General features: G+C 55.8%; 3 protein-coding genes across 5 annotated transcripts; 2 read left to right on the plus strand and 1 right to left on the minus strand.

The window, feature by feature from the left end:
• The first annotated feature begins 269 nt into the window (after positions 1-269).
• Positions 270-6,980, plus strand: ARHGEF25 (Rho guanine nucleotide exchange factor 25). The gene is made up of 16 exons (XM_047064945.1): positions 270-368; positions 683-797; positions 3,073-3,287; positions 3,424-3,519; positions 3,594-3,670; positions 3,870-3,936; positions 4,130-4,233; positions 4,421-4,490; positions 4,609-4,698; positions 4,783-4,875; positions 5,063-5,113; positions 5,313-5,390; positions 5,591-5,791; positions 5,936-6,116; positions 6,360-6,571; positions 6,870-6,980. Exons 1-16 carry the CDS (start codon positions 270-272, stop codon positions 6,978-6,980), a joined length of 1,860 nt encoding a protein of 619 aa, XP_046920901.1.
• A 2,076-nt stretch (positions 6,981-9,056) lies between these two features.
• Positions 9,057-15,718, plus strand: LOC124502178 (solute carrier family 26 member 10-like). The gene is made up of 18 exons (XM_047066700.1): positions 9,057-9,399; positions 9,854-9,964; positions 10,530-10,687; positions 10,864-11,028; positions 11,286-11,438; positions 12,168-12,250; positions 12,398-12,545; positions 12,677-12,790; positions 13,495-13,572; positions 13,670-13,765; positions 14,180-14,286; positions 14,397-14,466; positions 14,539-14,655; positions 14,792-14,825; positions 14,905-14,987; positions 15,078-15,132; positions 15,258-15,364; positions 15,680-15,718. The coding sequence occupies exons 1-18, from the start codon at positions 9,057-9,059 to the stop codon at positions 15,716-15,718; spliced, it is 2,061 nt and encodes a 686-aa protein (XP_046922656.1).
• A 182-nt stretch (positions 15,719-15,900) lies between these two features.
• Positions 15,901-23,451, minus strand: B4GALNT1 (beta-1,4-N-acetyl-galactosaminyltransferase 1). Of its 3 annotated transcripts, none has more exons than XM_047066702.1 (11): positions 23,032-23,451; positions 22,212-22,430; positions 21,470-21,634; positions 21,242-21,348; positions 20,735-20,775; positions 19,747-19,927; positions 18,638-18,736; positions 18,312-18,502; positions 17,703-17,843; positions 17,203-17,443; positions 15,901-16,620 (listed from the first exon to the last, which is right to left on the minus strand). In XM_047066702.1, exons 2-11 carry the CDS (start codon positions 22,427-22,429, stop codon positions 16,403-16,405), a joined length of 1,602 nt encoding a protein of 533 aa, XP_046922658.1. In that variant the 5' UTR covers position 22,430; positions 23,032-23,451; the 3' UTR covers positions 15,901-16,402. The 3 variants fall into 3 exon arrangements, with proteins under 3 accessions (XP_046922658.1, XP_046922659.1, XP_046922657.1); XM_047066703.1 differs by having other exon boundaries at positions 18,629-18,736; positions 21,470-21,568; positions 23,032-23,450; XM_047066701.1 differs by having other exon boundaries at positions 18,629-18,736; positions 23,032-23,450.
• Between the last annotated feature and the right edge of the window lie 4,437 nt (positions 23,452-27,888).

Raw genomic sequence — 27,888 nt, forward strand, 5'->3', positions numbered from 1 at the left:
CAGAGCGCTTGGGGAGAAGGTATTTAGTGGGCTCCTGCCACTTCCATGTCCGAATCGGGATTTAGAGGGGTTTGTTTGTTGTTGAACTTTGGTTGTAGAGAAAGGAACAACCCTACCCCTTTGAGAAGTTTGGCTGGGATGGGAGTAGGGGCGGAGCCGGGCAGGGGGCGGATTCGGCAGCAGCAACTCCCCGGACGCACGCAGGCCTTGAGCCCCCCAGCTTCCGTGCCCCCTCAGCCCTGAAACTTGGAGCAGGGTAGGGGTCCAGCATGAAGCCCCCGGACCGCCCCGCCCCTGGCCGCACTGACCGGATACTGGGGGTCATGGGGGGCATGCTGCGCGCATGCGCCCTACCCGGGCAGGCGGGGGTAAGAAAGGGGGACCACGGTGGGGTCGGGTATCTTTAGGCGGTTTCAGGAGGTCTGCACCCCACAAATGAATTTACCTGCAAACAGGAATTCTGCAGGGCAGAATTCTGCAGGGCAGAATTCTGCAGGAATCTAAGAGTTCCAAAAGAGGGCCATAGCCCTGGTCTGGGTGAACCGCTCCCTCCAACCCAGCCTCGGCGACCGTTTTACAACAATGTGGATTTGACAGGAGGAAAAAGGGAAAGCGGGAGGTCACGTCTGGGCTTGGAGGGCGGTTTCCTTACTACCAATCTTACTACTTTACTACCACACAGCCCCCGAAGAGAAGCCCCCTAGGGCCAGGAGGGACCGAGCCACAGTCTGACTGTACCGAGGGGCATCAGAAAGGGGAGCGCGAACGTGAGGTTCCCGCCTGGGCTCCGCTGCCCGGTAAGAAGCTGGGGGTGGGTGGGGCACAGTTTGCGGTCCTGCGCAAAGTGGCGAATTCAAATAATGCTGCGCTTATTAGCATAAAGGTTCGCATCTAATCTGCATGAGACCCATTTAATTGCCAAGACCGCCAGGCTTCTCGCCCTCTAGTCCGCTGTGTGTCCCCCACATCAGCTGGTCCCGAGCCCCCGCAGGCGGAGTGTCCCCACGCCCCACCCCTGGCTCGTCGCCAGCCCAGGCTCCAGGACTTCGCCTTAATTGGTGATTAGCCTCAGCTGGAGTCCTGGGGACTGGAGGAAAGAAGGGTCTGGCGAGAGGGCGGCACCTGGGCGGTGTTCCCCACAGAGCTCCCCATTCACTCATCCCCGAAGTTGGGGAGGGGGCTTGTCTACTCCTGCGCGGCTTGGGACAGTCCCAACACCCAGGACGTCTTCGCACAGATCCAGGCCCATCCGTCCGCTCCCTTCTCCACCGCAGAGGCTGAGGGGCAACCTGGGCAGACCCCGCCGCCCGGCTTAACCCCCACCCAGCGCACCGCAGTCGGGAGCCCGAGAGGCAGGAGGGAGGGGAACCCGAGGCGGGGGAGCCGAGGCTGGAGTGGAGAGGCGGAGGCTGTGGGGACGTGGAGTGGGAACGTGGTGGTGCCTGGGGGAGGGGGATTGGGGCTGGAGCGCGGCACAGGCTGGGGCTGGAGCGGGGAACGGGAGGGAGAGGGCGGAGCTGGGCCGCAGAGGCCCCTCCCCGCGGCGGCACCGCGGCCGGGCCTGTTATTCGGCTCGCCGTTCGGCCCGGACCCGCGCAGCGCCAGTGACTCGGGGAGTCGGCCCCCGCCTTCTCCCTGCCCGGGCCTAGAACCATCCCAAACCCGAGAGGCCGGAGACAGAGCTGGAGAGGCTGCCGCATCCCGGCCCAGCTTCCCCCACCATCCCACCCCTCCCCGCTGGACATCTGGACCCTGGGCCACGCACCGACTGGGTTCCGGAAACACTCCCCGCCCAGCTCGGCCGCCCGGCCTCGCGCCGCCCGCTCTGCAGAGCCCCCAGCCCTCCTCCAGACCAGACTTCCGCCTACCCCTGGACTCCCCCTCCCTGTTCCCTCCCTCCCCCCCTCCCCCAGCCTGGAGCGGGGTAGGAGGGAGGGGGGGGTGCGCGCCCGGCGCCGTCCCCGCCCCGCCCCCCCGTGATTCCCCCTGCATGGCCGGCCCGGGTGGGGGGTGCGGGGGGGCCCGGGCGCCATGCGGGGGGGGGCACAAGGGGGGTCGCTGTGCCTGTCCCCATGTGATCCGAAAAGTGCTGGCAAAATGCGGCTGCTGCTTCGCCCGGGGGGGACGTGGTGAGTTCGAGGAGGTCGCAACGGCCCAGTGTTGAGTTGGGGCGGGGGGGGGGGCGGGCCGAGGGTTCAGGACTTCGGATTGCGCTGACCCTAGGGATTTAGAGGCTGGAGACCTGTACCTGTGTTTTCCAGGAAAGTGACTTAATAGATGATCTCCAAGATCCCGTCTGCCTCCAAATTTTTATCAGTTCAAGTTAAGGAAATTGGGGAAGGGGCAGGAGACTCTGCTCTCTGTTTTGTAGTCAACTGGGTATGAGAAAAACCCATCCACAATCCCCTTGGGCCTAGAACTGCATCTTCCTTAAATCCTTTTGCTGAGAATCTACTTCAGATCTGAAAAGGGCCAGAGGAATGGAGGAATGAGGATGGGGGTCTAGCAGGGGTTTTATGACAAAGCACAGCTCCTCTATTCCTGGGCCCAGGGCAGATAGCCCTCACGAGCTCTCCTCACTTGCCCCCTCTATTGGGTTTGTGCATGTGTTGGGGAGATGGGCTGCAGAAGTCTTTTCTTTTTATAGTGATTACTGCAACTGGTGGAGGAGGAGTCTGGGGGTGGCTGATGGGCTTTTAGCTGCCCCCCCCCACCTTCTCAGGGAATGGTCTGTGCCCATTGGAAGGGGGCAGATTGTAGGAGAGCAGATGGCCACCCTCAGCTTCCAGTGTCTGCCCAGATGGCTGCCCCCCCATATCTATGCCATGCTCAGGATATGGGGGAACGGAGGTTTCCAGGCCCTGGGAGCCCAGGTGTTTACTGTCCTTCCTTCCAAGGGTGCCTAGGTGAAATTTTCTATCCCTGCCAACTCAAATGAGGATGGCAAGAGAGTGGGCCCTGGGGGAGAGGGCTCAGCATCATGAAGAGGAGCCTCTGGGAGCTCCCTAGGGGCCCTGCATCTGGAGCTAGAGTAATATCTATGGCCCCTTTTCTTCCCCCACTCCCCATTAGAATCCTATTCCATTGCTGGCAGTGAGGGGAGTATCTCAGCTTCAGCTGCTTCGGGTCTGGCTGCCCTCTCTGGCCCCAGCTCTGGCCTCAGCTCTGGCCCCTGTTCCCCGGGCCCCCCAGGGCCAGTCAGTGGCCTGAGAAGATGGTTGGGTCATTCCAAACATTGTCTCAGTGTGGAAACTGAGGCAGACGGTGGCCAGGCTGGACCATATGAGGTGAGCAGGGAGCACCACAGAAGCATGTATGACATCCATGAAGGACACTGGGAGAGAGGGCAGGTTGGGGGCCACTGGTTATTGGGGAGAGGTAGCTACTGTCCATGACCTCTGACACTTGACCTCTGGCTCCCAGAACTGGATGCTGGAACCAGCTCTAGCCACTGGAGAGGAGCTGCCAGAACTGACCCTGCTGACCACATTGTTGGAGGGCCCTGGAGATAAGACACAGGTATGAAGAAATGGATCTGCACAGCTCCCCAAAAGGCATCCATTTGCTTACTCTAGGATGTTCTTTCCTTCCAGCCACCTGAGGAGGAGACCCTATCCCAGGCCCCTGAGAGTGAGGAGGAACAGAAGAAGAAGGCTCTGGAAAGGAGTATGTAAGTGTCCCCACACTCTCCCTCCCTTTTGCTCCCTCCCCCCGCCCCCCAGTTGTGCAACTTCCAGAGAACTGTCCCTCACATTTTAGATTTGATACTTGGAATTTCCTCTGAGGTTGGTTGTGGTAATGAAGGAGCTTCTAGTCCAGTAGGGAGGAAGTTGCTAAATCAACCATGTGCACTCCTGCTCTCTTCCCAGGTATGTCTTGAGTGAACTGGTAGAGACAGAGAAAATGTATGTGGACGACTTGGGGCAGATTGTGGAGGTAGGTCCCTTTTCTCTTCTCAGCTGTAGCCCAGCCCTTTCCCTCTGCCCAAGGCTAATTTTAGGGGATGCCTTGATACTCCTCTGTCCCACCTTCCCAGCACCCCCTACATCCTAGACTTCTAGGGGTGGAGGGGTTTTTCCTACCAGGGCTGGCCCCTGACGCTCACGCTCTCACCCCAACCTTCCTACAGGGTTACATGGCCACCATGGCCGCTCAGGGGGTCCCAGAGAGTCTTCGAGGCCGTGACAGGATTGTGTTTGGGAACATCCAGCAAATCTATGAGTGGCATCGAGAGTGAGTGATGGATTCCTGAGAGTGAGGGTGAAGGGCATAGATGTTTGGTAGTCTCTGTATCCCACCCATGGGCCCACTGTTGCCTGAGGAACCTTTGGAGTGGCTTAATGGCACAGCTAGGGTAGACAGCTCTAAGTTGAGTGGGGTGGGGGTATTTGACCAGCCTTTTCCCTGCCAACCCTTCCAGCTATTTCCTGCAGGAGCTGCAGCGGTGTTTGAAGGATCCTGATTGGCTGGCTCAGCTATTCATCAAACACGTGAGGCTTAAGAGGGTGGGGCCCTGGAGGGGAGGGGCTTGGGAGTGGGTCACAGCTCTCTGGAGAGGGGCTTTCTCTCCGCACCCATCCTGCTCTCCTTAAACTTTACCCCTGTTAGGAGCGCAGGCTGCATATGTACGTGGTGTACTGCCAGAATAAGCCCAAGTCCGAGCACGTGGTGTCAGAGTTTGGGGACAGCTACTTTGAGGTCAGTGGCGGAGGCACCTTGGGGAAAGGGGAACAGAATCATCAGGCTTTCCAGGCTACATAACCACCCAGTCCCTGTCCCCAGGAGCTCCGGCAGCAGCTGGGGCACCGCCTGCAGCTCAATGACCTCCTCATCAAACCAGTACAGAGGATCATGAAATACCAGCTGTTGCTCAAGGTCAGGACCACCTGTTCCCTGGGGGTACCTCTGGTTGGGACCGCCCTTTTCTCATTCATCTCTTCAGAGTTCCTAAGGCGCCCCCCATACTTCCTGGGCATCCTCACCTGTGCCTTCAAGGGGAGGATGTGAGAGTTTCTGAGGGTGTCCTCAAAACCTCCCTGAGCGTTTCTTTTCTACATCTTAGGATTTTCTCAAATATTACAGTAGAGCTGGGATGGATACTGAAGAGCTGGAGGTGAGGACTCCCAGATCTTCCTGGACACTTTTTTTTATCCTTCCAGGATCTTACTGTTTTAGTCTTCTGGGTTCTCCCAGCTCCTTGGGTGGTTTGAGCTGTCTCGCTTTTATGGGGAGGCTGGTTGAGAGGTGAAACATGGTCTGAAGAGGTCTCTTCCTTGACAATGACAATGCTTCTCTCTTCACCTGTGACCCAGCAAGCTGTGGAGGTCATGTGCTTTGTACCCAAGCGCTGCAATGACATGATGACCCTGGGGAGACTTCGGGGGTTTGAGGTATGGGGATAGAACAGGAAACTGGAGGCCCAATGCTCTTCTGCCCCAGTCTGAGTACTTGGGACGTCCTAATGGGGAATTGTCCTCCCCTGGGACTGACCCCATGGTTGGTTGGGAGCGTCAGGGGAAGGAGGGAGGAACAGAGAGTGTCCCTTTTCTCTTCTCGCTTTTTTCTCAAAGCCACCGTCCTTTGGTTCTAGGGCAAACTGACTGCTCAGGGGAAGCTCTTGGGCCAGGACACATTCTGGGTCACAGAGCCTGAGGCTGGCGGTCTGCTCTCCTCCCGGGGTCGAGAGAGACGTGTCTTCCTCTTTGAGCAAATCATCATCTTCAGCGAGGCCCTGGGAGGAGGAGTACGAGGTGGAACGCAGGCTGGATATGTGTACAAAAGCAGCATCAAGGTGGGGAGGAGGCCACAAGGGAGGGGTCTGCCTGGGATAGGGTGAGACCTCTGAGAGAATGTCTGGTTCTTGGATTTGTTGGAAGGGGCAGGAACCGGAGAGGGCCTAAAGAATTTGGGGGCTGTCTCCTATTTGCCAATCCAGGTGAGCTGCCTGGGACTGGAGGGGAACCTCCAAGGTGACCCTTGCCGCTTTGCACTGACCTCCAGAGGGCCAGAGGGTGGGATCCAGCGCTATGTCCTACAGACTGCAGATCCTGCGGTCAGTCAGGCCTGGATCAAGCAAGTGGCTCAGATCCTGGAAAGCCAGCGGAACTTTCTCAATGGTGAAGCTCTCACCCTCCCTCCCCCACATGTTCCTTCGGCCCTTTGACCTCCTGAATCCCTCCCTCACTGCCCAGTCTCCAATCCCTGCCCTCTGACCCCAGCTTCTCTTCATCTCCCCAGCAATTTATACTGGCTGACAGTTCATGGGAGGAGGGCAAAGTGGGAGGGTGGTCTGGGCAGAGCTCTTAGGGAAAAGGCCTGTCTCTGTTGTAACTCTCCTTCTGTTCCTCTCTTTGCCCCAGCATTGCAGTCACCCATTGAGTATCAGAGGAGGGAGAGTCAGACCAACAGCCTGGGGCGGCCAGGAGGGCTTAGAGTGGGGAGTCCTGGGAGAATCCGGCCTGGAGACCGGGCCCAGGTCAGCACACAAGCACCCATCAACGGCTCTCTCCCCTCCCTGCTGCTGTTGCCCAAAGGGGAGGTGGCCAGAGCCCCCCTGCCCCTGGACACACAGGTATGAGGAATGGAGCGCCCCTGCTATAGAATGGGGAGGGCTCCTCTTGTTCTGGGATCCCTAAATTCCCTTCCCCCCATATTTCCTTATAACCACCACCTGCCTTTTGTCTGCCCCTTCCTACTGCCCTACTCTTACCTGTCCCTCCTCCAGTTCAACCCTGGGAGAGGCTGATGGTCTCGGATCATCTAAGATGCCTGGCAAGAGGAGGTGGCTTGGCTAGGGCATGCACTGAAAAGACAGGAGTGAGGGTGGATTCCGGAACTTTTTTTATCCTCTGACTTGAGTCTTTCCTCAGGCCCTCAGTGACTTCCCCCAAGCTCCTCGTGACTCTCCTCCAGCTCCACCAATCCCAAATACCCCTCCCTGCCAAGCCAGACTTGCCAAGCTGGATGAAGATGAGCTGTAACTGGTGAAGGCCTGGGGTGGTGCTGGCCCGGCCACCCTATTTCCCGAGGAACTTCAGGGCAAACCTTCTGGCACCACCTCAGAATTCCTTCTTGATGTGTCTGGGGAGGGGGCAAGGCTGGGAGTGGTGTTGACTTGGACGAGGATACCTAGACTCAAAAGGACTTCTTTCTGTTTAAGGAATGTAGGTTCCTTCAGCTCCCACCCCTTCTGCATGCATCACAGGTACCCCCCCCAAAAGGAGGATGTGTGGGTGGGTGGGAGGGCTGGGGCAGGGGCCAGGTAAAAATGATTGGTTTTGATTTTGATTTTGTTTCTTTCAGTTTTCTGAAAATAAAGGTTTTGTGATATCACTAAGGCTGCTGTCTCGGCAGAGGGAAGGGGAGCTATGGGAGGGGTTGGTGGGGTGAAGTGAAATGGAGAAACCAGCTGGCGTGTGGACAGTCTGGTGAGAGGAGGACACAGGGTATAAGAGAAAAGATGTCACTGTCTTTGTACCTGACCGACAGCTGCAGCATCTCACAGTCTAGACCTGGAACTTGGGACCACTGGAAAACCCTAGTTCCTAGATGTATATCCTGCCCTTTCCCCAGCCTTTTTCTCCCATCTCTCCATTCTAGACTCCATTGGGAAGTCCAGTGTGGTCTGACTTCCCACCATTCCCCCCAACACCCAGATTCTAAAGCACTAAATGCCCGAGTACCTTTCGTTCTGAGGCCTCCAGGTTCTGCTGAGGGAGAATGGAAAGGTGGAGAGGAGGCTGGGGGCTGTGGCCCTTTTCAGCTTTGGATCTCCTTCTTTTTGCGGTCTGCGAGGTCATAAGGCATATCCATCGTGAGCAGGAAAGGATTCTTCTTCAGGCCACAGACCCAAGATGCACAGCCCACAGGGGCCTTCACCCTTCCCTACTTATGGGACAGCCCCTGGGACAGAGAAAGCCAAACACGCCGAGATCCATGTCCAGATGCCCTATCCTGGGTCTGTGGGCATCGGTGTGTCCACTGTGTCCATTTGTCCCCTGGGCTTAGTCACGTGTACTTGGGCTTCCTCAGCAGACAATAGGCTGCTGGGGTGGGAGGGTGCGGAGGAGCAGGAGCCTCCCTGTGGGCCTGAGGTCCCTTTGGCCGACAATGGGGGGAGGGACCTCTAAGGGGGGGGACAGGACGTACAACCCAGATAAGACTTCTGGGGAACAATAGGAGGAATTGAAGAGGGGAGACCCACCCTCCCTGTACCCCACCCCCAGGGCTTTGGGGTCAGGGACTGGGGACCAGAGGGTGATGGGGAGGGGTGCCAAGCATTCTTGTAAATGGAGGAGGGGATGGGGAAAATAGGATTCTGGAGCTCAGAACCTCTGTATCTCTTGAGGGACCACAGGGGTACATGAGGTAGGTGCATGCCCCTTTTGAACTTAATTTAACCACAAATATAAGTTTTTGAGGACCTACATTGTACATGTAGCTGCGGCCCAGCTCAGCAGTTTGTGATGCTTCTCTGCCCACAGAGCCTCTTACACTTTCTTGGGGGCAAGCTGTGCCCCGTGAGGATTTGGGTCTGGGGTAGAGGTATGTGTGTGTGGTGTGGGGGGGGGGAGGGGCGGCATCTTCACCTCTTGGGGAGGGGGGATGCAGAGGCTCTGGGAATGACAGGTCACAGCGGCCCAGCCAGCTGTCTCCTCCTAAAGGGCCGCTGTCTCCTCCTAAAGGGCCGATGCGAAGGGAGCCGGGAGTGAGCAGGTGGGAATCAAAAGCTTAGGAGTGGTAAAAAGTGGGTGTTGGGTGTTGAGAATGCGCTATCTTTTGGCTTCTGTCTCTGGTCCCTACACCTTTCCACACCCCCTCCTCCGCCCCGCCCTGGCAGCCTCCGGAGCCCGCGACCCCGCCAAGGACGTCTGAGGAAACGCCTAACACAGAGACGCCCGCTCCCGAAGCCTTTGCTCTCTCCCGGCCGTTGAAGGTCCCCAAGAGAGGGCGCCCTCCGGGGCTGGATTGGACCCTGCTTCATGGAGGCGGGACTCAGGGCTAGCGGGTGGAGGGCTATTTAAGACTAGGCGGGGTTGGAGGTGGCCAGGGGCAAAATGAGTGGGCTACCGGGCGCCGGGACCAGCCCAGGCCTGGGAGAGGCCTCCGACCTTAAGTTCCCTCTGGGCGCCAAGTTCAGGGAACCTCTCACCGAGGCTCGGTTCCAGCGGCTCTTCGGAGACGCAGAGCAGGCGCCGGAGCTACTCGCGGAGCCTCGCTCGTCCCGACTGTGCAGACGGTGGAGGCGGTTGGCCAGCGCTTGCTCCGGGCCGGGGGCGTGGCGCCTGCTGCGGGCGCGGCTGCCCCCGCTGCGTTGGCTGCCCCACTACCGCTGGCGGGCCTGGCTGCTCGGGGATGCCGTGGCCGGGGTGACCGTGGGCATCGTGCACGTGCCCCAGGGTGAGCGGCCCTAACGCTAGCCTGTCAGCGGCCCAAGCTCGGGGGGAGGGGGGGATGCAGGAGCTGGGCACCTGGGAGCGAGGGCTGGGTTAGGGTGGCCGAGGGTTCGGAGACAAGACCTCAGACCACGTTCTGGGTAAGGACCACGGAGCTGCATCAGATCCCCACCCCCAGCCCCCTTCATTTGCGCAATCCTTCTAGAAGTCTTGGACACGTTCCGGGTCAGGGAACTGGAGAGAGGAACAACCCCTGCACCCTACTCCCCGGAGGACTGGGCCGACACGGATCTGTGACCTTGTCCGCCCCACAACCTCCCACCTCCCACCGAGGCCTGTTAACCCCTAGGTTCCCTCATGTGGCATGATTCAGCGTCCTCTAAGAGTTTGGGTGCTAGTCACCTTTCCCCAACCCCACACACAGACCCTGAAGATCATCCCTTTCATTTCTCATACAGGCATGGCTTTTGCCCTCCTGACCTCAGTGCCTCCAGTGTTCGGACTCTACACTTCTTTCTTCCCTGTCCTCATTTACACCTTGTTGGGGACTGGTAGACACCTGTCCACAGGTGAGTAACCCAGTGACTCCTCTCCTTCTCTGTAGGGTGAGAATGGATGGGGGTTTGAGACTTCGGCCCTTGGAAGCTCCTTAGCTCTTATTCCCCTCTTCCCCTGCCCTTCTTTCCTTCCGCCTCTGTCGCTACCCTGCCAGGAACCTCGGACCTAGGCAAAGCTTGCTGCGGGTGCCGAGTGGGGGCAGAGAGAAGGGAGTTTCCTCAGAACTTTTCTTCCCCCATGACATTTGGTTTAAATGAACATCTCCGGGACTTGGAAGAGGGAAGAAGAGATGCGCGGTCACCCAAAGGAGCGCGCAGTCCGCGGGCGGTCTGCGGGAGCGGGCAGTGATGCAGTTAGAGGGCAGTTTTTGCCCGCCGGTGCGCCCTTCTTTCCTCCCTCACCGCCGGTTCCGGGCTGCTGCACGGGCTCTCGGCCCCACCGTCTTCATCAGAGCAGCAGCCTTCCAGAAGAGCGGGGTCTGACTGCAGCATCCAGGCCCGAGGGCGCGAAGCCCGGACGGTCGCCGCGCCCCAGGCGACACAGCTGGTGATCTCTGCGTTTGTCCCCCGGCCCTAGGAACTTTCGCGGTACTCAGCCTCATGACAGGCTCGGCGGTGGAACGGCTGGTGCCCGAACCCCTCGGGGGGAACCTGAGCGGAATCGAAAGGGAACAGTTGGACGCTCAGCGGGTTGGGTCGGCTGCAGCTTTGGCCTTCGGTAGCGGGGCGCTGATGGTGAGGGAGGACCCTGGGGGATCCACACTGGGGCCGGGGGAACTGGGCCAGGAGAGAGGGAGGGACAAGTGTCATGCGCGGGTCTAGGCGGGAGAGGTGCGCGGAGCAACTGGCGCACTGCGCTCTGGCGAGTCCACTCCTCCTCCTGTAGTGATTGCGCATCTTCTCCCCTGCAGCTGGGCATGTTCGCGCTGCAGCTCGGCGTCCTGTCCACCTTTTTGTCGGAGCCGGTGGTCAAAGCGCTGACCAGCGGGGCCGCGCTGCACGTGCTCGTGTCCCAGCTGCCGAGCCTTTTGGGGTTGCCCCTCCCGCGCCAGATTGGCTGCTTCTCTCTCTTCAAGGTGGGGGTGGAGAACGGCCGAGAAGCGGCTTCTAGCGGTCCTGGGAAGAGGGAAACCGGGAAAGGAAGGACGGCGAGTGGAGGGATAGAGGGTGACGGGGGCGGAGGAAAGGAGATTAGAACCACGTGGCTGAATGAGGGGCGCTGCGGAGACGAAAGCTCTGATGGGAGCCGGGAGGCCTTGCCTTGGCCGGGTGGGTCCGCTCTGAGGGCAGTCGACCCTGGCCCCGGGCCCTCGATCACCGCCCCTGCCCGCAGACGCTGGCCGCTGTGCTGACCGCGCTGCCCCGGAGCAGTCCGGCCGAACTGACCATCTCGGCACTCAGCCTGGCGCTGCTCGTGCCGGTCAAAGAATTGAACGTGAGATTCCGAGACAAGCTACCCACCCCGATCCCGGGGGAAATCGTTATGGTGAGGATGGCTGCCGGGTCGCGCGGTCCCCTGAACCACACAGACCTTGCCGGTCGGGTAGGAGCTGGCCGCTGCCGCCCCCTCGTGGAAGGCAGCGAGCTTACAGAAAGAGGTCCTGTGCACACGCGTACTTTTCCAGGCCTCTTCCCAGAACACTGTGACCGTGCAGAATCCCCCACCCACACGGTCCCACTTCTCTGGCAGAGCCTCTTCTAGACCTCTTAGAATGCTTTCTTCCTGCTTACAGCGTTGCCTTGAGGTGTCGCTCCCCACAGCACCTCCACTGCCCTCCCCCTACCCGGTCCTTCACTGTAATTCAGTTACTCTCCCTTCCCACGCCCACCTGCATTTCTCTCTCTCTCTCCCCCTCCGCCGACTAAATAAGTGTTCCACATCTCCACCCATACGCGGGAGATCCCTAGATCTATCCCAGCTGTCCTACTTAGAATGGCTGGGTGTACTTCCTGATATCTACCATCCCTCATGGGAGCGGAGCGCCTCTTCCTCCGGTCCATCTCTTACCACAGCCTCAGGTATACCTCATTCCTTTCCCATTCCCACTCTCCTTCACTCTCGATTGGCTGTCATCCCAAACATATCCCAACTCCCCCAATTGCTGGGCCCCTGCAAACACCTAATGCTGCCTTTTAATCCTCTCTCATGTGAAGCTTCCCCCCCCCCCTTCCAGGAAGCTCATCTTCTGCCGTGCTCTAATTTGCTCTTTCCCAGGTGCTTCTGGCCTCTGTGCTGTGCTTCACCTCTTCCCTGGACACAAGATACAACATCCAGATTGTGGGGCTGCTGCCTGGGGGGTAAGAGAGAATCAAGACACCAGCCTGCTATTCTCAGACTGCTCCCACCCACACCTCCTTCTTGGCCTGTCCCGCCCTATTTTCTCTTTCTTCCCCATACCCTTCTTATACACAACCCACCCTCACCATGGATCCCTCTCTCTCCAGATTTCCCCAACCCCATCTTCCCGACCTGGCTGAGCTGCCCAGGATTCTGGCTGACTCACTGCCCATCGCACTGGTTACTTTTGCTGTGTCTGCCTCCCTGGCCTCCATCTATGCAGACAAGTATAGCTACACTGTTGACTCCAACCAGGTGTGACTTTGACTGAAGACCCCAATTGCATTCAGGAGACAACTCCCTAATCTGATGTCTTCCGTCACCCCCCCCCCCCCCGCCCCATGCCTTTGTCTCTCTCTCCTCTTCATCTGACTGCATCCCTCCAGGAGCTCTTGGCACATGGTATCTCCAACCTCATCTCCTCCCTCTTCTCCTGCTTTCCCAACTCTGCCACTTTGGCCACCACCAGCCTACTAGTGGATGCTGGTGGGAACACACAGGTAAGAGCTTGTCCTTGGGTGAGAAAGGGGGTGGGTATTAGGTTGGGGTGGTGGTGGAGAAACAGGTGGAAGACCGGTAGATAGATACCTGGGGGGCAGCTGTACAGAGGAGAATGGTGAGGGAGAGTGAATGGGGGGGGTGGTTTCTAGGTAGGAGAGATAGAAGGTAACAAGGCTCCATTAAGACCTTGGCAGACTCTAAGCACTGAACAAGTTTACAGTGCCCATATGTAGTTCACAATAAAAACAATACTAAACTGTCATATAAATTTGAAAGACGAAATTCTGACCCCCGCCCCATGAGGACGTTTTCTTTTAAAAAGAAATATCACATATGACAGTCTCCCCCTAATATTTCTGCTTTCCTACTTTGCTGGTGCCCCAACAAGGTGGTTCCCTGCTTTTAGGGTAATGCAACAGTGGCTTTTAAGGTGGACATGGGCTACAAAAATAGGGAAGTTGAACTACGCCTAGGTAGAGACCGGTGAATGACAGGCATTTAATTGGGAGAGGGGAAAGGTGGATGTGAGAGGCGGAATACCAAGAAGGGAGTTGAAGACTGAGGAACGGCTTCATGGAAGGGGGATTTGGGAGGAGGGAGACTTCCAAGGAAGCCGAGGCAGAGTGGGGCAGGCAGACCAGCTCTCACACAGGGCTGAGTGAGGTTCCCTTCCTTCTCTGCATCCATCCCTCCTCCTTTCTAGCTGGCAGGTCTCTTCTCCTGCATAGTTGTCCTGTCAGTGCTGCTCTGGCTGGGGCCCTTCTTCTACTATCTGCCCAAGGTGAGGAACAGCGGAGGCATGGGGGTGACGGGGGGGGGGGGGTGGTGGCTACATTCTAGGACATTGGGGCAGTTAGCTTGCCTCTTCTGCCCCCAAGGCTGTCCTGGCTTGCATCAACATCTCCAGCATGCGCCAGATGTTCTTCCAGATGCAGGAACTTCCACAACTATGGCGCATCAGCCGCATGGACTTTGTGAGAGTGGCAGCATTACCCCCAGATTGCCCCCTCCTACTTCCCAGCATCCCAGCCTCTGCCCTGGATTGGAGCTAATTGTTCTGGTCCTAAATGCTGCAGCTCCCCCCCCCAATCCCCCCCAACATGCATACCTCCTAATCCCATTACTCAGAGACACGGTGGAGAGTGGGGTTTGAACCCCTTCAGACCCGAATATTTGTAAATCCCCAGCTAGTGCAAGGTCTGGGGTGATTACATTTGGTGTATTTCCCTTGTTGGGTCAATTCTGTCCCTTCTGTCATTCTTTCTACCTTCTCCTGGGCTATCCCTCCCTCTCATTTGTCCAGGCAGTCACTGCCCCTGGACCTCCTTCCCTAGCAGCCATGGCCTGGCATTTCTCCGGGGCATATCACTCCCATCCATGTCCTGCAGGCTGTATGGATGGTCACGTGGGTGGCCGTAGTGATCCTGAGTGTGGACTTGGGCCTGGCTGTGGGCGTGATCTTCTCCATGATGACTGTGGTCTGCCGCACCCAGAGGTGGGAGTAGAGATGAGAGGAGTTGGGAAGAGGGGTGGGGAGAGGACAGGTGCTTGGGGTGACTCTCCAGCCAGGCCAGGCTGGGAATCTGACCCCAGCTTCCTGCCCAGGGTGCAGTGCCTGGCACTTGGACTTGCTGAGGGGACGGAGCTCTACAGGCCACTCGAAGAGAGCCACAAGGTGGGTGGGCCACAGACAGAGAGGGAAGGGAAGATTAGGCCCAGATGTTTTTCTGACCCTCTGACATCTTAGCTCCTCAAGGTCCCGGGGCTCTGCATCCTGAGATACCCAACACCGCTCTACTTTGGGACCCGCGGGCAGTTCCGCCGCGTCCTGGAGTGGCACCTGGGGCTTAGAGAAGGACGCAAGGTGAGAGGCTTGGTCAAAGGGGAGTGTGGCTTCTCTGGGAGTGGGAGGCAGGTGCGGCTTCTCAAGGGGATCATTGTGCTTAAGGGGCGCACGCTCATGCTTGTGTCTTGTGGTGACTGCCCTTCTCTACCCACAGGAGACTCCCAAGCTAGATGGCCCACCTGATGCAGGTGAGACGGGGTGACAAGGAGGGAGATTTGGGTGTGACCCGTGGAGGCATCTGGGTACGCTTGCCTTCTCCCATCCTAGTTGCTGAGCCTGTCAGAGTGGTGGTCCTAGACTGCAGTGGTATCACCTTTGCAGATGCTGCTGGAGCCAGAGAGGTGGTACAGGTGAGGGACGGGGTAGGTTGAGGAGAAAGTCCCTTTATCCCATGCCTACCCTCTGATGTGGGATTTAACCCCCTTGCCCCGCTTCTGCAGCTAGCCAGGCGATGCCGAGATGCTGGGATCCACCTTCTCCTGGCTCAGTGTAATGGTGAGAGGTGTGGAAGACCTGGGGATGGGGGTGGGGTGGGGGGGGGAATAGCTGGATGCTTGGGGGAGGGAAAAGGACGCAGTGTGGATTTAAGATCTAAGAGCCTGACCTGCCTCTGTACACAGCTTCAGTGCTGGGGACACTGACCCAGGCAGGACTCTTGGACAGAGTGACCCCAGAGCAGCTGTTTGTGAGTGTCCAGGACGCAGCTGCTCATGCCCTGGAGAGACTGGTGAGGGGGCAGTAGGAACCGGAGTGAGATCCAGGAGGCGCTGGGGTGGAGCAAGTGACATGTGAGTCAGTGGCTGAAGATCTAGGCAGAGGGTTTGGGGAAGGGGGCCGAGAAGGAAGCTGGAGGAAGAAAGTGGGGGGATGAAATGATTAGTCAATTTAAGGCTAAGCCAAGGAGACTGGGCCCAGCTCCGCATGAAGAACTGGGGAGCTAGGGTTTCAAAGTGAGGTGGTGTGCCCCCCAGAAGACTGCCAAATGCCAAGAGAGGGAGGAGGGTACCTAATCTACTCCTGACAGGTCCCCTCTCCTTTCCAGGAGCCTACAGGTCCAAAGACATGCACAGTGTGGGTCTGACCCGGTCATTTGGAGTGTGGAGGGCCCCGACAATATGTGTGCGAGGAGTCTCCTCACTTCATGTAACTAATAAAACAAAGCTGAGAGCCACTGGGGTTCATGAAGTGAGTCTGGGTGTCCACACGCCTGCCCTCGGTGCCCCTTTCTCCATGCCCGCGGCATTGCAGAGACACAACTAAAAATGGCTTTCACTTGTGTGTTCACCGGCCCCCGCCCCAGCTCCGGAGTCACTGGTTCTCTCCATACGGGTGGGGCTGGAACCGGTGCACAGAGTCCTGGATCCAGAGATGGGGGAGGGGGCACAGCCCTGGGAATACACGTTGGGGGGCTTCCCCATCCCCTCAGTCCCAAGGAGATGAGAGTATTTCCATTTTAGGTTCTTAGAGTCCCCATGGGCTTTTTGGCACTTGGAAAGTGACCCCCCCGACTTCCTGCCCCATGAGAAGAGGGTTGGGGGGAGGACTTGGCACTGGCCGTGGGTCGAGTTATGGCTCCATCGCATCGCTGGGCACTCGCAGAAAGGAGGAGTGTCACCAGGACAAGCCCCTATTTGGGATCGGATTCTGAAGGGGATCAGGGACAGTCAGTGGAGTAGTCACTGGGTGGTGGGTGGGGTTTGCTAGAAATTCCTGGCAGGGACAAGGAGGCAGGCCCAGCCTGAGAGTTGGAAGGCCCGAGTGGCCATCATTCTGCGGTCATGCACTGCAGCCGGTGTTTGAAGAAGAGTAGGCGGTGTTTGGCCACCTGACTTTCATCCAGCGATCCTGGGTAGCGGTACCGGGCATAAGTCTCTGCTCCCACATCCCTTGAGGTCCAAGGCAGTTTCAACTTAGATGCATGATCCACAACGACGTCTGAGCAGGAGCCCACCCGCAGGGAACCAAGCCCGTCCAGGAAGAATTCTGGCAATGGAGGGGAGTACACAGTGAAGCGTCTGAAGGGCGCAGAGGGCCGAGCCTTAAAGGGAGAACTGAGAGTTGGGGTACACAGGCTGCACCTGTAAAGACTCCTTTTGTGAGGGCCTTGGGCTAGTCAATTCATTTGGGTCCTAATTTTACTCTTACGTAAAATGAAGTCAACATCCTTACTTTGTGTTTTGAGAGCATACCCCCATCCTCCCCAACACACACCTAAATAAATGTTCAATAAATGCTGAACAGGCCGCTCCAGGAGTGTGGTCTGAACCAGGGGAAGCGGCTGGGACTGGACTCAAGGTCTGACAGTGGTGGGGGAAGTTAAAGGCCGGCCGACCCAGTAGCTGTACTGGGCTTGGAGGTTTAAAGGGTGTGCGGGCCAGCAGGGAGGGAGCCCTGTCTCTTGCCCGGGGCGCAAGGCTTGGTAAATTTTCGCAGAACTCTCCAGGGGCCCCGGGTGCCAGCCCTTGGGCTCCACTGGGGTGGGCGTAGGAGTGCCCGCTGCCTTTGGAGCCTCGCCCAGAGCCCCGCGGGGGTCTCTGCCCGGGGTCGGGAGGGGACGCCACTCACCCAGATGCGCCACGCGGCTGAGCCGCGGGTCGAAGCCGACCTCGCGCACCTTGTCGGTGCGCGCCAGGAAGAAGTTGACCACGCCGTCGGTGACCACGCAGCCCGGAAAGCCGACGAGCTCGTGGTGGAAGCCGCGCCTTTGCCGGAGACAGTTCCCGCGGCCTGGCGCGCCAGGCTCCACGCTCAGCAGCTGCCGGTAGGTGGTGGCGAAGCCGGAGATCTCGCGCACCGCGCCCCCGACCTGCGGGGAGTGGGAGGTTGGCTCCAGGCGGGACGGGGACTGCCGGCAGTTAGATCCGCGCTGCCCCTCCCTCGGGCGGTTCCCCGGCCGCGTCCTCTCCCGCTCCACCCCCGCAGGACCCAGATTGTCCCCCAGGCTCCCTTCGTCGGCCTCTGTCCGTCCCAGGGCCGGCCGCTCTCGGCCGGGTCTCCCCCGCCGCTGCTTTAGCTTGCTGGAGTCCCTCCTTCTCCCACCCCACGTTCCGCGGGCCCTCCCTTACCAGGTCCAGCGACGTCCGCTCCAGCACGTCCACAAGCCTCTCCAGCCGCGTCCTCGCCGTGAAGACAAAGTCGTCGTCCACCCACAAGACGTACTTGGTGGTTACTTGGGATACGGCCAGGTTCCGGCCTGCGAACCAGCCCTGGGGGCAGGGTACATACAGTTAGTGAGGCTATAGAGATAGGACACAACCCCTCTGCCACCTTTCCTCCTCTCTCCCGACGCATCTCTAAACTTTCCGGGACCTACCAGTGGCTCAGAGCTAGGCAAGAAATGCAGTTTCCCAACTGCCAGGGGTAATAAGTCCGTGTTTTGGGGGAGGGTGTTAGAACGCATTTAATTTATGCGTGCATTCATTCATTCATCCATCATCCATTTATTGAGCGCTCCCTAGGTGCTAAGCACATTCTAAGGATGCAGCGCGAATAAGATAGGCGCGATTCCTCCTCCCACGGAGCTTATTATGTTCCAGGAATCGCCGTGATTCACAGGCACCAGTATTTCTGAGGCAGGTAGTCCTGGAATCACTACTCCGGTGACTTCAGACCCACCGCGCGCCTCTGTCTCTCGGCGCCCTCTGGCGCGCGGTTCAGCCTTGCTGACTGCGCACCTTGCCAAAAGGCATGAGATAGTGCTCGATGTGGGGGCCACTAACGCTCTCTGGCTTGTCGCTGTCGTCGGCGATGACCACGGTGACCGTTGGGTAGAAGCGGCGGATGCTGGCGATGAGCGCCCGAAGCCGATTGTAACGAAGGAAGGTCTTAGTGGCGATGGTGACCAGGGCGCTGATATTGTACTGGGCTGGGAGTGAGGGACAGGGTTAGGTGCAGAGAAGGAGAGTGGAAGTGAGGAGCTGGAAAACATCTCCCACGTTCTCCCTCTCCCAGCTTCTCCCCACCATGCCTGGATTTAGGTCCTTGAACGCACCAGCCTCACCTCCCTGGGGTAGAGACCCAGGTGGGTACAGCCGAGGGTTGGGTGGGTGTCTTATGCGGATGGTAAAGGCGGCCTCATGTCCCTCCGTGGAGAACCGGACTGGGAAGAAAGGACACCAGACGTGGTCCTTAAAGTTGGGACAACATTCCCTTTTCAGCAAATCACTATTTAAGTGCCTACTCTGTGTACCACTTTCCTGAGCCCTGGTGGACAAGAATGCAAGGTGTTTACCTCCATGGCACTAACACTCTAATGGGTGGGAGAAAGAAAATTAAAGATTTAATTTTTTAAAATGATTTAACTAAAAGCTAACCTTTATTGAGCATTTACTATGTGCAGGTACTTTTTAAGTTTACCTTAAATATATGAACCCACTTAACCTTGACAAGCCCCATAAGGTAGATTCCTGCTACAGAAAAAGTCATAGAGAAATTAAGCAACTGGTCTACATTTACACAACTCTTAAGCAACAAAGCTGAGATAGGAACCTAGTCATTCTGGTTCTAGGCTAAGTAAATAAAATTCAGATACTGGCAAGCATTGAATGGAAAATAAAGCAAGTAATGTGATAGTGAAGAGGAGACATTTGAGCTGAGATCCAAGTGACAAGAAGGAGCCAGCCATGCAAAAATCTGGGGGAAGAGCATTCTAGGCAGAGGGAACAGCAAATGCAAAGGCCCCAAAGAGGGAGCAGATTTGGTGTAGCAAGTCTTGGAGAGGAGGCGGGCTGTGTTGTGCCTCTTTTGCTGGAGGAGACACGGGAGCTCTTGGACATGAAGTCCCTTGCCCTCCAGTAAGTGGTGGTTTGGGAATAGAGCTTGAGCCTTCTGGCTCCTGGGGCAAATCACTTCCTGGGGCCCCCATGGTTGGCCTGAAGAGGGGACACACCCGAGGCTCGGGTTTCCCTTTGGCCTGCTCTGGCCCCAGATGAACAAAGGCCCCTTCTCTCCCTCTCTGGCCCTGCTGGCCTAGCTGAAATGCCCATTGTGTGACTGGGCAGCTCTGGCCATTGCCGGAGTATCTCCCACACCCTCTGCCATTTGCCTGATTCAGCCTTTCTGGGCTCTCTGTTGACCCAGCTTGCCCCTGCCTCCGCCCAGACCTCACACCTGTGTCTGCTGTGTTTGCCTGGTAACTTCGGCTGCTATAAGTAACCAGTTGTAGCTGCCGGTTGAGTTGGTCCAGCCCTGGGCTGGCGAGGGTGAGATCAGGCTGCCCCTCTCCAGTGAGAGTCACTCCCGTCACTTCCCCGGCCACGTCCCAGGTGCCCAAAGAGGCAGTCAGGTTCACCTGGGAGAGGGGGTTGGAGAGGAGAGGGTTAGGCCTCAGACCTGCCTCTTGCCTCCCTGGTTCCTCCATCTTTCTGTTGGCAGCCCTGTCTCCCTCCAGCATCCCATTTCCCGCCCCCTCCCCCGCCCCAAGTTTATTTATTTATTTTGAGAGAGAGAGAGAGAGAGAGAGAGAGGCAGAGAGAGATTCCCAAGCAGGCTCTGTGCTGTCAGTGCAGAGTTCCACACAGGGCTCTCAATTCCAGCAACTGTGAGATCATGGCCTGAGCTGACACTAAGTGCCGGTTGCCGGGCACCTGGGTAGCTTGTTGGTTGGGTGTCGGACTTCAGCTCGGGTCACGATCTCACGGTTCGTGAGTTCGAGCACCATGTTGGGCTCTGTGCTGATAGCCTAGAACCTGGAACCTGCTTCTGATTCTGTCTCCCTCTCTCTCTGCCCCTCCCTGCTCTCACTCTGCCTCTCTCTCTCTCAAAAATAAATAAATATTAAAAAAAAAGAAAGAGTCAGTTGCAGGGTGCCTGGATGGCTTAGTTGGTTGGGCGCCTGACTTTGGCTCAGGTCATGATCTCATGGTTCGTGACTTCGAGCCCCGCATCGGGCTCTGTGCTGATAGCTTAGAACCTGGAACCTATTTTGGACTCTGTGTCTCCCTCTCTCTCTGCCCCTCCCCTGTTCAAGCTCTGTCTCAGTCTCTCTCAAAAATAAATAAACATTAAAAAAAAAAAAGTCAGTTGTTTAACCTACTAAGCCACCCAGGCGCCCCCCCCCTCCATCCTTAGTGCCCGCCCGGCCTCCCCAGCCTCTTACCTGGTAAAGCTCCTGACCAGAAGCTGCCTGCAGGCTCAGCCCTGGGAGGAAGGAGAGGGAATCAGAATCCCAGACAGCCTTGAATTCTTCCTCACTTTCTCTTCTCTCTTTCACCACACACAGCACAGACCTTCTCACCCATCCCTCTTTGTTGAGGCCACAGCAGGGCACATTTTGGGACGCAGCCTAGGGTAACTGAGTTTTCACTCCTTTCCATCAAAGTGGTAGCTCTTTATGGCCCGCCCCACCTATCCACCTAATCTTTGGTCGGCAAAGAATAGATTCTTTGTCCCAAACCTCTCCAGTTACAGTCAGCTGCAGTTCCTGACGACCCTACAGTTCCTTTGGTCCTCACCTCCTGCCTCAGGAACCCCCTTCTGCTCTCAAATCCTGCCTTCATCAGAAGCTCCCCCTGCCTCTTATTCCAATCTTCCTTAGCTCTTCCTCACCCAGCCTTGAGCTCCACCACCCCCACAGTGGCTTAGGTCACCCCCCAGACCCCCCCACCTGGCACCAAGATGCTCCGGAGGGGCTGGACCTCCACACCCTGCAGGGGGTATTGAAGAGGGGAGTTGGCAGGGGCTATGAGCAGCTGGTCAGCAGCAGACTGGCTCCTGGCAGTGGAGGACAGAGAAGGAATCAAGGGCAGAGGGGCTCTCCTTCCTGTCACACCCTCCCTCCAAGCCTCCCAAGGCTCACCCTCCGCAGAGACATGCCCTCTTTTTCAGCTGGTACCTTGAAAGGAAGGCCTGGAACTCCTGCTCCCTGGAGGCAGAGGCAGCCCTCAGCTCTTCAGGGTCAAAGGCCTTCGTGAGGTCAATGGCTCGGAGCTGCCTTTGGAAGGGGAAATGAAAGCTCCCTCCACTGGCCTCACAACTACAGTTGTTCCCAGACAGCCGCCTGGAGGGGGGATGAAGGGTCATCAGAGCCCCGCCATACAGCTCCATACATCCCGCTAAATATTAACATGGCGCCCCACACCTTGGGCCTCTGACCTTGCCCATCCAACATCTGTCACCTTAAACACTGCTCTTCAAACAGCACCCAGGAGAGGAGACCCACAATGGGACGACCCATCCCCTAAATCTGGGTTTTACAGAGGTGTAGAAGAGGGCCAGTTGCTAGGATTTCAGAGTTGCCTCCCCACCATTCAGGACCCCACCTGGACTCTCCTTTCTGGTGTCCTGGAACCATCAGGACATCAGAAAGTCTTTCAGGCCCTCCCCTGCCTGCACACCCTCCCCTCCCCATCACCATGACAAGGTTCAGGAAGGAGAGATTTTGTTTCCCCAGCCCAAGATTCACAAGCAGCCCCCCCACCCCCCTCCCTCAACCAGTCAGGAGAACTGAGGCATCAGAGCTCAGCAGTGCAGGAAACAAAAGCTCCCCCTCCCCCCTCCCCCCACCCCCCCCCTCCCCCCACCCCCACCCCCCCCCCAGTGAGCGCCGCCCTGCCGCCACCACTCCTGGCACTCACCCCACCACTTGCTCCTTTATCCTGACCGGGATGTGTGCATAGCGGGGCTCAGGCGAGAGGTCTGGCAGCTCTGGTCTGGAGGGGCCCTGCAGGGGCGTCCACAGCGCAAGAGGTGCCCGGAGGCCCGGAGCGTCCCGGGTGCTCACGTACAGGAGCCCCAGAGAGGCGCAGGCGAGCAGCAGGACCAGCACGCAGAGGGCCCGGCGGCCCAGCCGCATCCTGGTGGGCGGGAGGGGTGGGAGGGTGAGAAAGGTGCGGAGGGGAGGCGCGGGCTGGGACCCCGTAGCCCCGCGGTTCTGGAGGCTCCGGTCAGCTCCCCGGGAAGCTCTCCACATCTCGGCGCGCTAGGATTTGCACAGCGAATCGTTGCCCCCGGCCCTTCTCCCTTCGCTCCCGGGGCCTCGGGTCTCCCGGCCTCCTTTCTTCTCGCCCTCTCCCGCATCTCGGTTTCCTCTCACGCCCGAGGCCTGGCATCTTGATGCAAGAGACCTTTGCATGCGGCGGTTTCCTCGCGGCCGCGTATAAGTAGGAGTGCACTGCTTTCTTCGAGCAGCGGACGTCCCCTGGCCCGCCGCCCCCTGGCCCGCGCGTCCCCCACCCCTCGGTCCGAGCATCACCTGGCCCCCAGTGGGCTGCACAGGGCGGCTCCACACCTTGCTTGTCATGAAAAATGCAGAATCACGCCCGCGCCGTTGGATGCCCCCGGCGGAGGTGACCGCGCGAGTGGCCCCGGGGAGCTCGTGCGGGGGAACGGGGGGGACCGGCGAGCGCGCCGCCTCCCGCCTCCTGCTCGGGCCCCTCATCCCGCCCGAACACTGACCTGTCTAACGCTCTAAGGCCGCCGCAAGATTTCGGTCCGGGCTGCGCCAGGCTCTCAGCCCCGGCCTGAGGGTCTTCATGGGGCCGGAGGCGGCCTGATCCGGGAACCCGGCGTGAGCCTGGGTCGGGGGGATCCTCCTGCCTCTCGGGCTCGCCCAACCCCTCCCGCCTTCGGAAGCTCAGGGCTTTGTAGACCTCGGCGCTGGGTGGGTGGTTCTGGGCGTTTCCTGTGGGGGTGGAGAGCAGAGTTGAGAAACCGCGGCGCCCCAGCTCCGGAAACAAAGCTGGGGGTCCCCGGCACCCTGTCCCCCTTGCCGGGCGGGGAGGGCTCAGGCCGCCGCACGGTTGTCCAGATCGCGGTGCGGAGCGGCTCGGCTCCCGGCTCGTTGCGGCGGCGGCTCCGGCTGCGCGCGGTGAAAGCGAGCGCCCGGGCGCCTTCTGGTGGGCGCAGAGGACATTACGGGGGCGCCGCGAGGAGGTCCTTCTCCCGACCCTCCCAGCCCTTCGCTGGCAAGCCTGGCATCTCAACAGCTTGCCCCAGTCCCATTCTATTCCCTATACCCACGGAGCCTCGGTCTCATCCAGACTGTAGGCTACGATACTGGCTATGGGAGGAGATGGAACCGGCGCCCTACAGTCCCATTTCAAAGGAAGGCTTGGGTAGTGAGGGTGAGATAAAAGAAACCAGACTAGACCCCAGACAAAGAAGATTTTGCCTGGCTGACAAAGACAGGTTCACATCCTCCCTCCCATCCTCGCCTCCCCCGTCCCAAATCCTCTAACACTCAAGAAGTAATTCAGTGCCTTTTCCCCTTGAATGCTTCTTGTTGCAGACGTGCAGAGGGAAGTGGTTAGGTTGCCTGTAGGTTTTTTTTTTTTTAGATGAAATTTATTGTCAAATTGGCTTCCGTACAACACCCAGTGCTCATCCCAACAGGTGTCCTCCTCAATGCCCATCACCCACTTTCCCCTCCCCCACCCCCATCAACCCTCAGTTTGTTCTCAGTATTTAAGAGTCTCTTATGGTTTGCCTCCTTCCCTCTCTGTAACTTTTTCCCCTCCTTCCCCACCCCCCTAGTCTTCTGTTAAGTTTTTTAGGATCCACATATGAGTGAAGACATATGATATCTGTCTTTCTCTGACTGACTTATTTCACTTAGCATAATACCTTCCAGTTCTATTTACGTTGCTGCAAATGACAGGATTTCATTCCTTCTCATTGCCAAGTAGTATTCCATTGTATATGTAAACCACATCTTCTTTATCCGTTTGTCAGTTCATGGACATATAGGCTCTTTCCATAATTTGGCTATTGTTGAAAGTGCTGCTATAAACATTGGGGTACAAGTGCCCCTGTGCATCAGCACTCCTGTATCCCTTGGGTAAATTCCTAGCAGTGCTATTGCTGGGTCATAGGATAGATCTATTTTTAATTTTTTGAGGAACCTCCACACTGTTTTCCAGAGCGGCTGCACCAGTTTGCATTCCCACCAACAGTGCAAGAGGGTTCCTGTTTCTCCACATCCTCTCCAGCATCTATAGTCTCCTGATTTGTTCATTTTAGCCACTCTGACAGGTGTGAGGTGGTATCTCAGTGTGGTTTTAATTTTTTTTTAATTAAAACAATTTTTTTGAGAGAGAAACAGAGTCTGAGTGGGGGAGGGACAGAGATAAAGGGAGACACAGAATCTGAAGCAGGCTTCAGGCTCTGAGCTGTTAGCACAGAGCCCCGCACCAGGCTGGAACTCACCAACCTCCAGATCATGACCTGAGCCAAGTCAGATGCTGGAACTCACCAACCTGGAGATCATGACCTGAGTGGAAGTCAGATGCTTAACAGACTGAGCCACCCAGGCACCCCAAGGTTGGCTGTAATTCTGTATGCAAGCATTAGACCCATAGACTCCCTTCCCTACTTCCGGATTCATGACCCTACCTATGGTTCCATGGTTCTAATAAAAGATGTGTCAAGATCTTGAGTGGGATTCTCACCCTCTTTATACAAAAATAAATTCCAGATCTATCAAATATTTTAATATTAAAAATGAAACCAGAAAAGCAGTAAAGGAAATCATAGAGTTTTTGTGTTTTGTTTTTTATAAACTTAGAGTCCAGGAAGAGATCTCTAAGCAAGATATAAAAGGAATAGTAATAAACTTGCATATATAAAAACCTCGAGTGCAGGAATTCTTATAAACAAACTTAAGAGATAAATGACAAACTGAAAAAAACCTTTCCAACACGTGAGACAGATAAAAGACTATTTTCCTCAAGAGCTCTAAAACATCAGTAAGAAAAAATGATCAACTACTCCCAAATGGGCAAAAATTATGATTAGGCAATTGACAGAAAAAGTGATAATGGCTTTTAAATATTTGAAAGTATACTGGACCTTATTCATAATAAATGAAATGCAAATTAGAACAACAGTGAAATTGTTAAAACAAAATTATTGCAATATTATTGACTGTATTCCCTGTGTTGGACTTTTTATCCCCATGAGTTATTTCTTTTATAACTGGAAGTGTATACCTCTTAGTCCTTTTCACCTATTTCACCTATCCCCCAACCCATGAAATGTTTTTTGATTACCAAGTTAGTGAAGGTCAAGGAGTTTGCTAACCCACTGTATGGTCAAGTATGTGGAGAAACAGCCTCTGCCATGCACTGTTGTCAGTGTAGATTCAGAAGCCTGAACATGTGGGCATGGCTTTGAGACTGGGTCTTGGCAAAAGTAGGAGGGAATTTGAGGAGCCTCAGTGAAGACCAAAGGCTATTAAAGAGCTTGTTAGAAGCCAGATGGCCTTTAAGGATGTCGCAGTTGTAGGGAAGTAGAGAAAGAAAGAACCTGAAAGAAAGGAGGTCTTGTTATGTTTGACAATGCTGTCACCTACGGGTGGGTGGAAGACAGAGGCTTCACCAAATGAATTGAGGCTCTCACTGAGAAGATTCCTAAGCAGAGTGTTGAAGGTGTCATCTTCTTGTTGCTTACAGTAAAAATAAACAGAAAGGGATAAGGTAAAGGAAAGCACATTGGGGCCCCCGGGTGGCTCAGTCGGTTGAGCCTCTGACTTCTGCTCAGGTCATGATCTCACAGTTCGTGGGTTCGAGGCCTCGTGTCAGGCTCTGTGCTCACACCTCAGAACCTGGATCCTGCTTCAGATTCTGTGTCTCCCTTTCTCTCTGCCCCTCTCCTGCTCACACTCTGTCTCTCTCTCTCAAAAATAAATAAACATTAAAAAAAAAAAAAAGGAAGCCACATTTAACAAAAAGGAGCTGGGCCTTGCTGGGTTGGAAGATTCCTAGCCTCTCCAAGGACTGATGATGGCACAATTTAAAAAACTCAAGAAAACAGGACCCGAAAATGCTGCAAATACAAATCCATTGTTAAGAAAGACCTAAGGCGGTGCCTCGGGAAATGGTTTAGTCTAGCAAGAGGACTTCTAAGAAGATGTTGTCTGTCAGCAGTCTATGCAGAAGCCCAAGGTGGATAAAAGCTTGTATCAATAATATTTGTGGACATGGCTTTCATTTAATGAATGAGTTAGCCTCAGTAAGATTCAGAGGAGACCCATAAATATTTTAAAGAGATGTGTTTGCAGAATTTTATTGGGGATACGCTTATTCTCTTATCATTCTGATAGAATACATGTTTGCTGTTTCAAAGCCCCAAGTTTGTGATAATGTGTTACATAGCAATAGAAAACGAATGCCGGGGGCGCCTGGGTGGCGCAGTCGGTTAAGCGTCCGACTTCAGCCAGGTCACGATCTCGCGGTCCGTGAGTTCGAGCCCCACGTCAGGCTCTGGGCTGATGGCTCAGAGCCTGGAGCCTGTTTCCGATTCTGTGTCTCCCTCTCTCTCTGCCCCTCCCCCGTTCATGCTCTGTCTCTCTCTGTCCCAAAAATAAATAAACGTGGAAAAAAAAATTAAAAAAAAAAAAAAAGAAAACGAATGCCGAAGATTATATAACACTGAGAATAAACGGTCTACAACTATACACAATAACTCATAATGCTGAAAGAAAAAGCCAAACACAGGTTACATTCTGTATGATACTATTTGTTAAAGTAGAATACAGGCAAAACTAATGTATGATATTTGTAGTAAGTATCATAATCGTCTCTGAAAGCAGGGGTGGGGTAGGGAATACTATCTAGAAGGGGCTAAAGGAAGTCGGGTCCTAGTCGTAAAGTTAGGTTTCTACATCTGAGTGCTGATTATGCGTGTGCATGCGTGCGTGTGTGTGTGTAGAGAGAGAGAGAGAATGATAAAACAAATGTGAGAATACTGTGGTGAAGCAGGATAAAAGATATGTGAGAACACGCTGTATGTATTCTCTCAAGTCTTAAAGTTTGAAATTATTTCAAAGTAAACATTTAAAAAAGAAAAAGTCTTGCTTTTCCACTACTTTAGTTGAAAATGAACACCTATTTAGTAATTGAGTTATGGTCTGAGAAATTGTTTCAGTACATTACTGTCACATTTATAAAAATTGACAATTAAAAATTAAGATTTTTTTAATGTTTTATTTATTTTTGAGACAGAGACAGAGACAGAGTGCAAGCAGGAGATGGGCAGAGAGAGAGACACAGAATCTGAAGCAGGCTTCAGGCTCTGAGCTGACAGCATAGAGCCTGACACGGGGCTCGAACCTACAAACTGTGAGATCATGACCTGAGCTGAAGTCAGATGCTTAACCGACAGACAGTTAAAAATTTTTAATAATGACATTATAATATGAATTTAGAATTTCTGTTTTTATTAAAGATTTTATCACTATACCCAACATATCACTACACCCAGGCTCGAACTCACAACCCTGAGATCCAGACTCTACTAAGATAGCCATGTGCCCCA

The sequence above is a fragment of the Lynx rufus genome, unplaced genomic scaffold, assembly GCF_022079265.1.
Source record: "Lynx rufus isolate CCGP_SWC_20201006 ecotype Redwood Valley unplaced genomic scaffold, mLynRuf1.p SCAF_7, whole genome shotgun sequence".
In the NCBI taxonomy this organism is placed as follows: domain Eukaryota; kingdom Metazoa; phylum Chordata; class Mammalia; order Carnivora; family Felidae; genus Lynx; species Lynx rufus.

Bases quoted from the DNA above. Each gene is read 5' to 3' on its own strand.
- ARHGEF25 (XM_047064945.1), top strand. From the start codon at position 270: ATGAAGCCCCCGGACCGCCCCGCCCCTGGCCGCACTGACCGGATACTG. The intron at 4,234-4,420 runs GTGAGTGATGGA...CAACCCTTCCAG, and splicing joins ATCTATGAGTGGCATCGAGA to CTATTTCCTGCAGGAGCTGC. The intron at 5,114-5,312 runs GTGAGGACTCCC...CCTGTGACCCAG, and splicing joins TGGATACTGAAGAGCTGGAG to CAAGCTGTGGAGGTCATGTG.
- LOC124502178 (XM_047066700.1), top strand. From the start codon at position 9,057: ATGAGTGGGCTACCGGGCGCCGGGACCAGCCCAGGCCTGGGAGAGGCC. The intron at 12,251-12,397 runs GTAAGAGAGAAT...CTCTCTCTCCAG, and splicing joins GTGGGGCTGCTGCCTGGGGG to ATTTCCCCAACCCCATCTTC. The intron at 14,467-14,538 runs GTGGGTGGGCCA...CTGACATCTTAG, and splicing joins CACTCGAAGAGAGCCACAAG to CTCCTCAAGGTCCCGGGGCT.
- B4GALNT1 (XM_047066701.1), bottom strand. From the start codon at position 22,429: ATGCGGCTGGGCCGCCGGGCCCTCTGCGTGCTGGTCCTGCTGCTCGCC. The intron at 21,349-21,469 runs GTACCAGCTGAA...CTCCACTGCCAG, and splicing joins TTCCAGGCCTTCCTTTCAAG to GAGCCAGTCTGCTGCTGACC. The intron at 19,928-20,734 runs GTAAGAGGCTGG...CCCCTCTCCCAG, and splicing joins CTGGTCAGGAGCTTTACCAG to GTGAACCTGACTGCCTCTTT.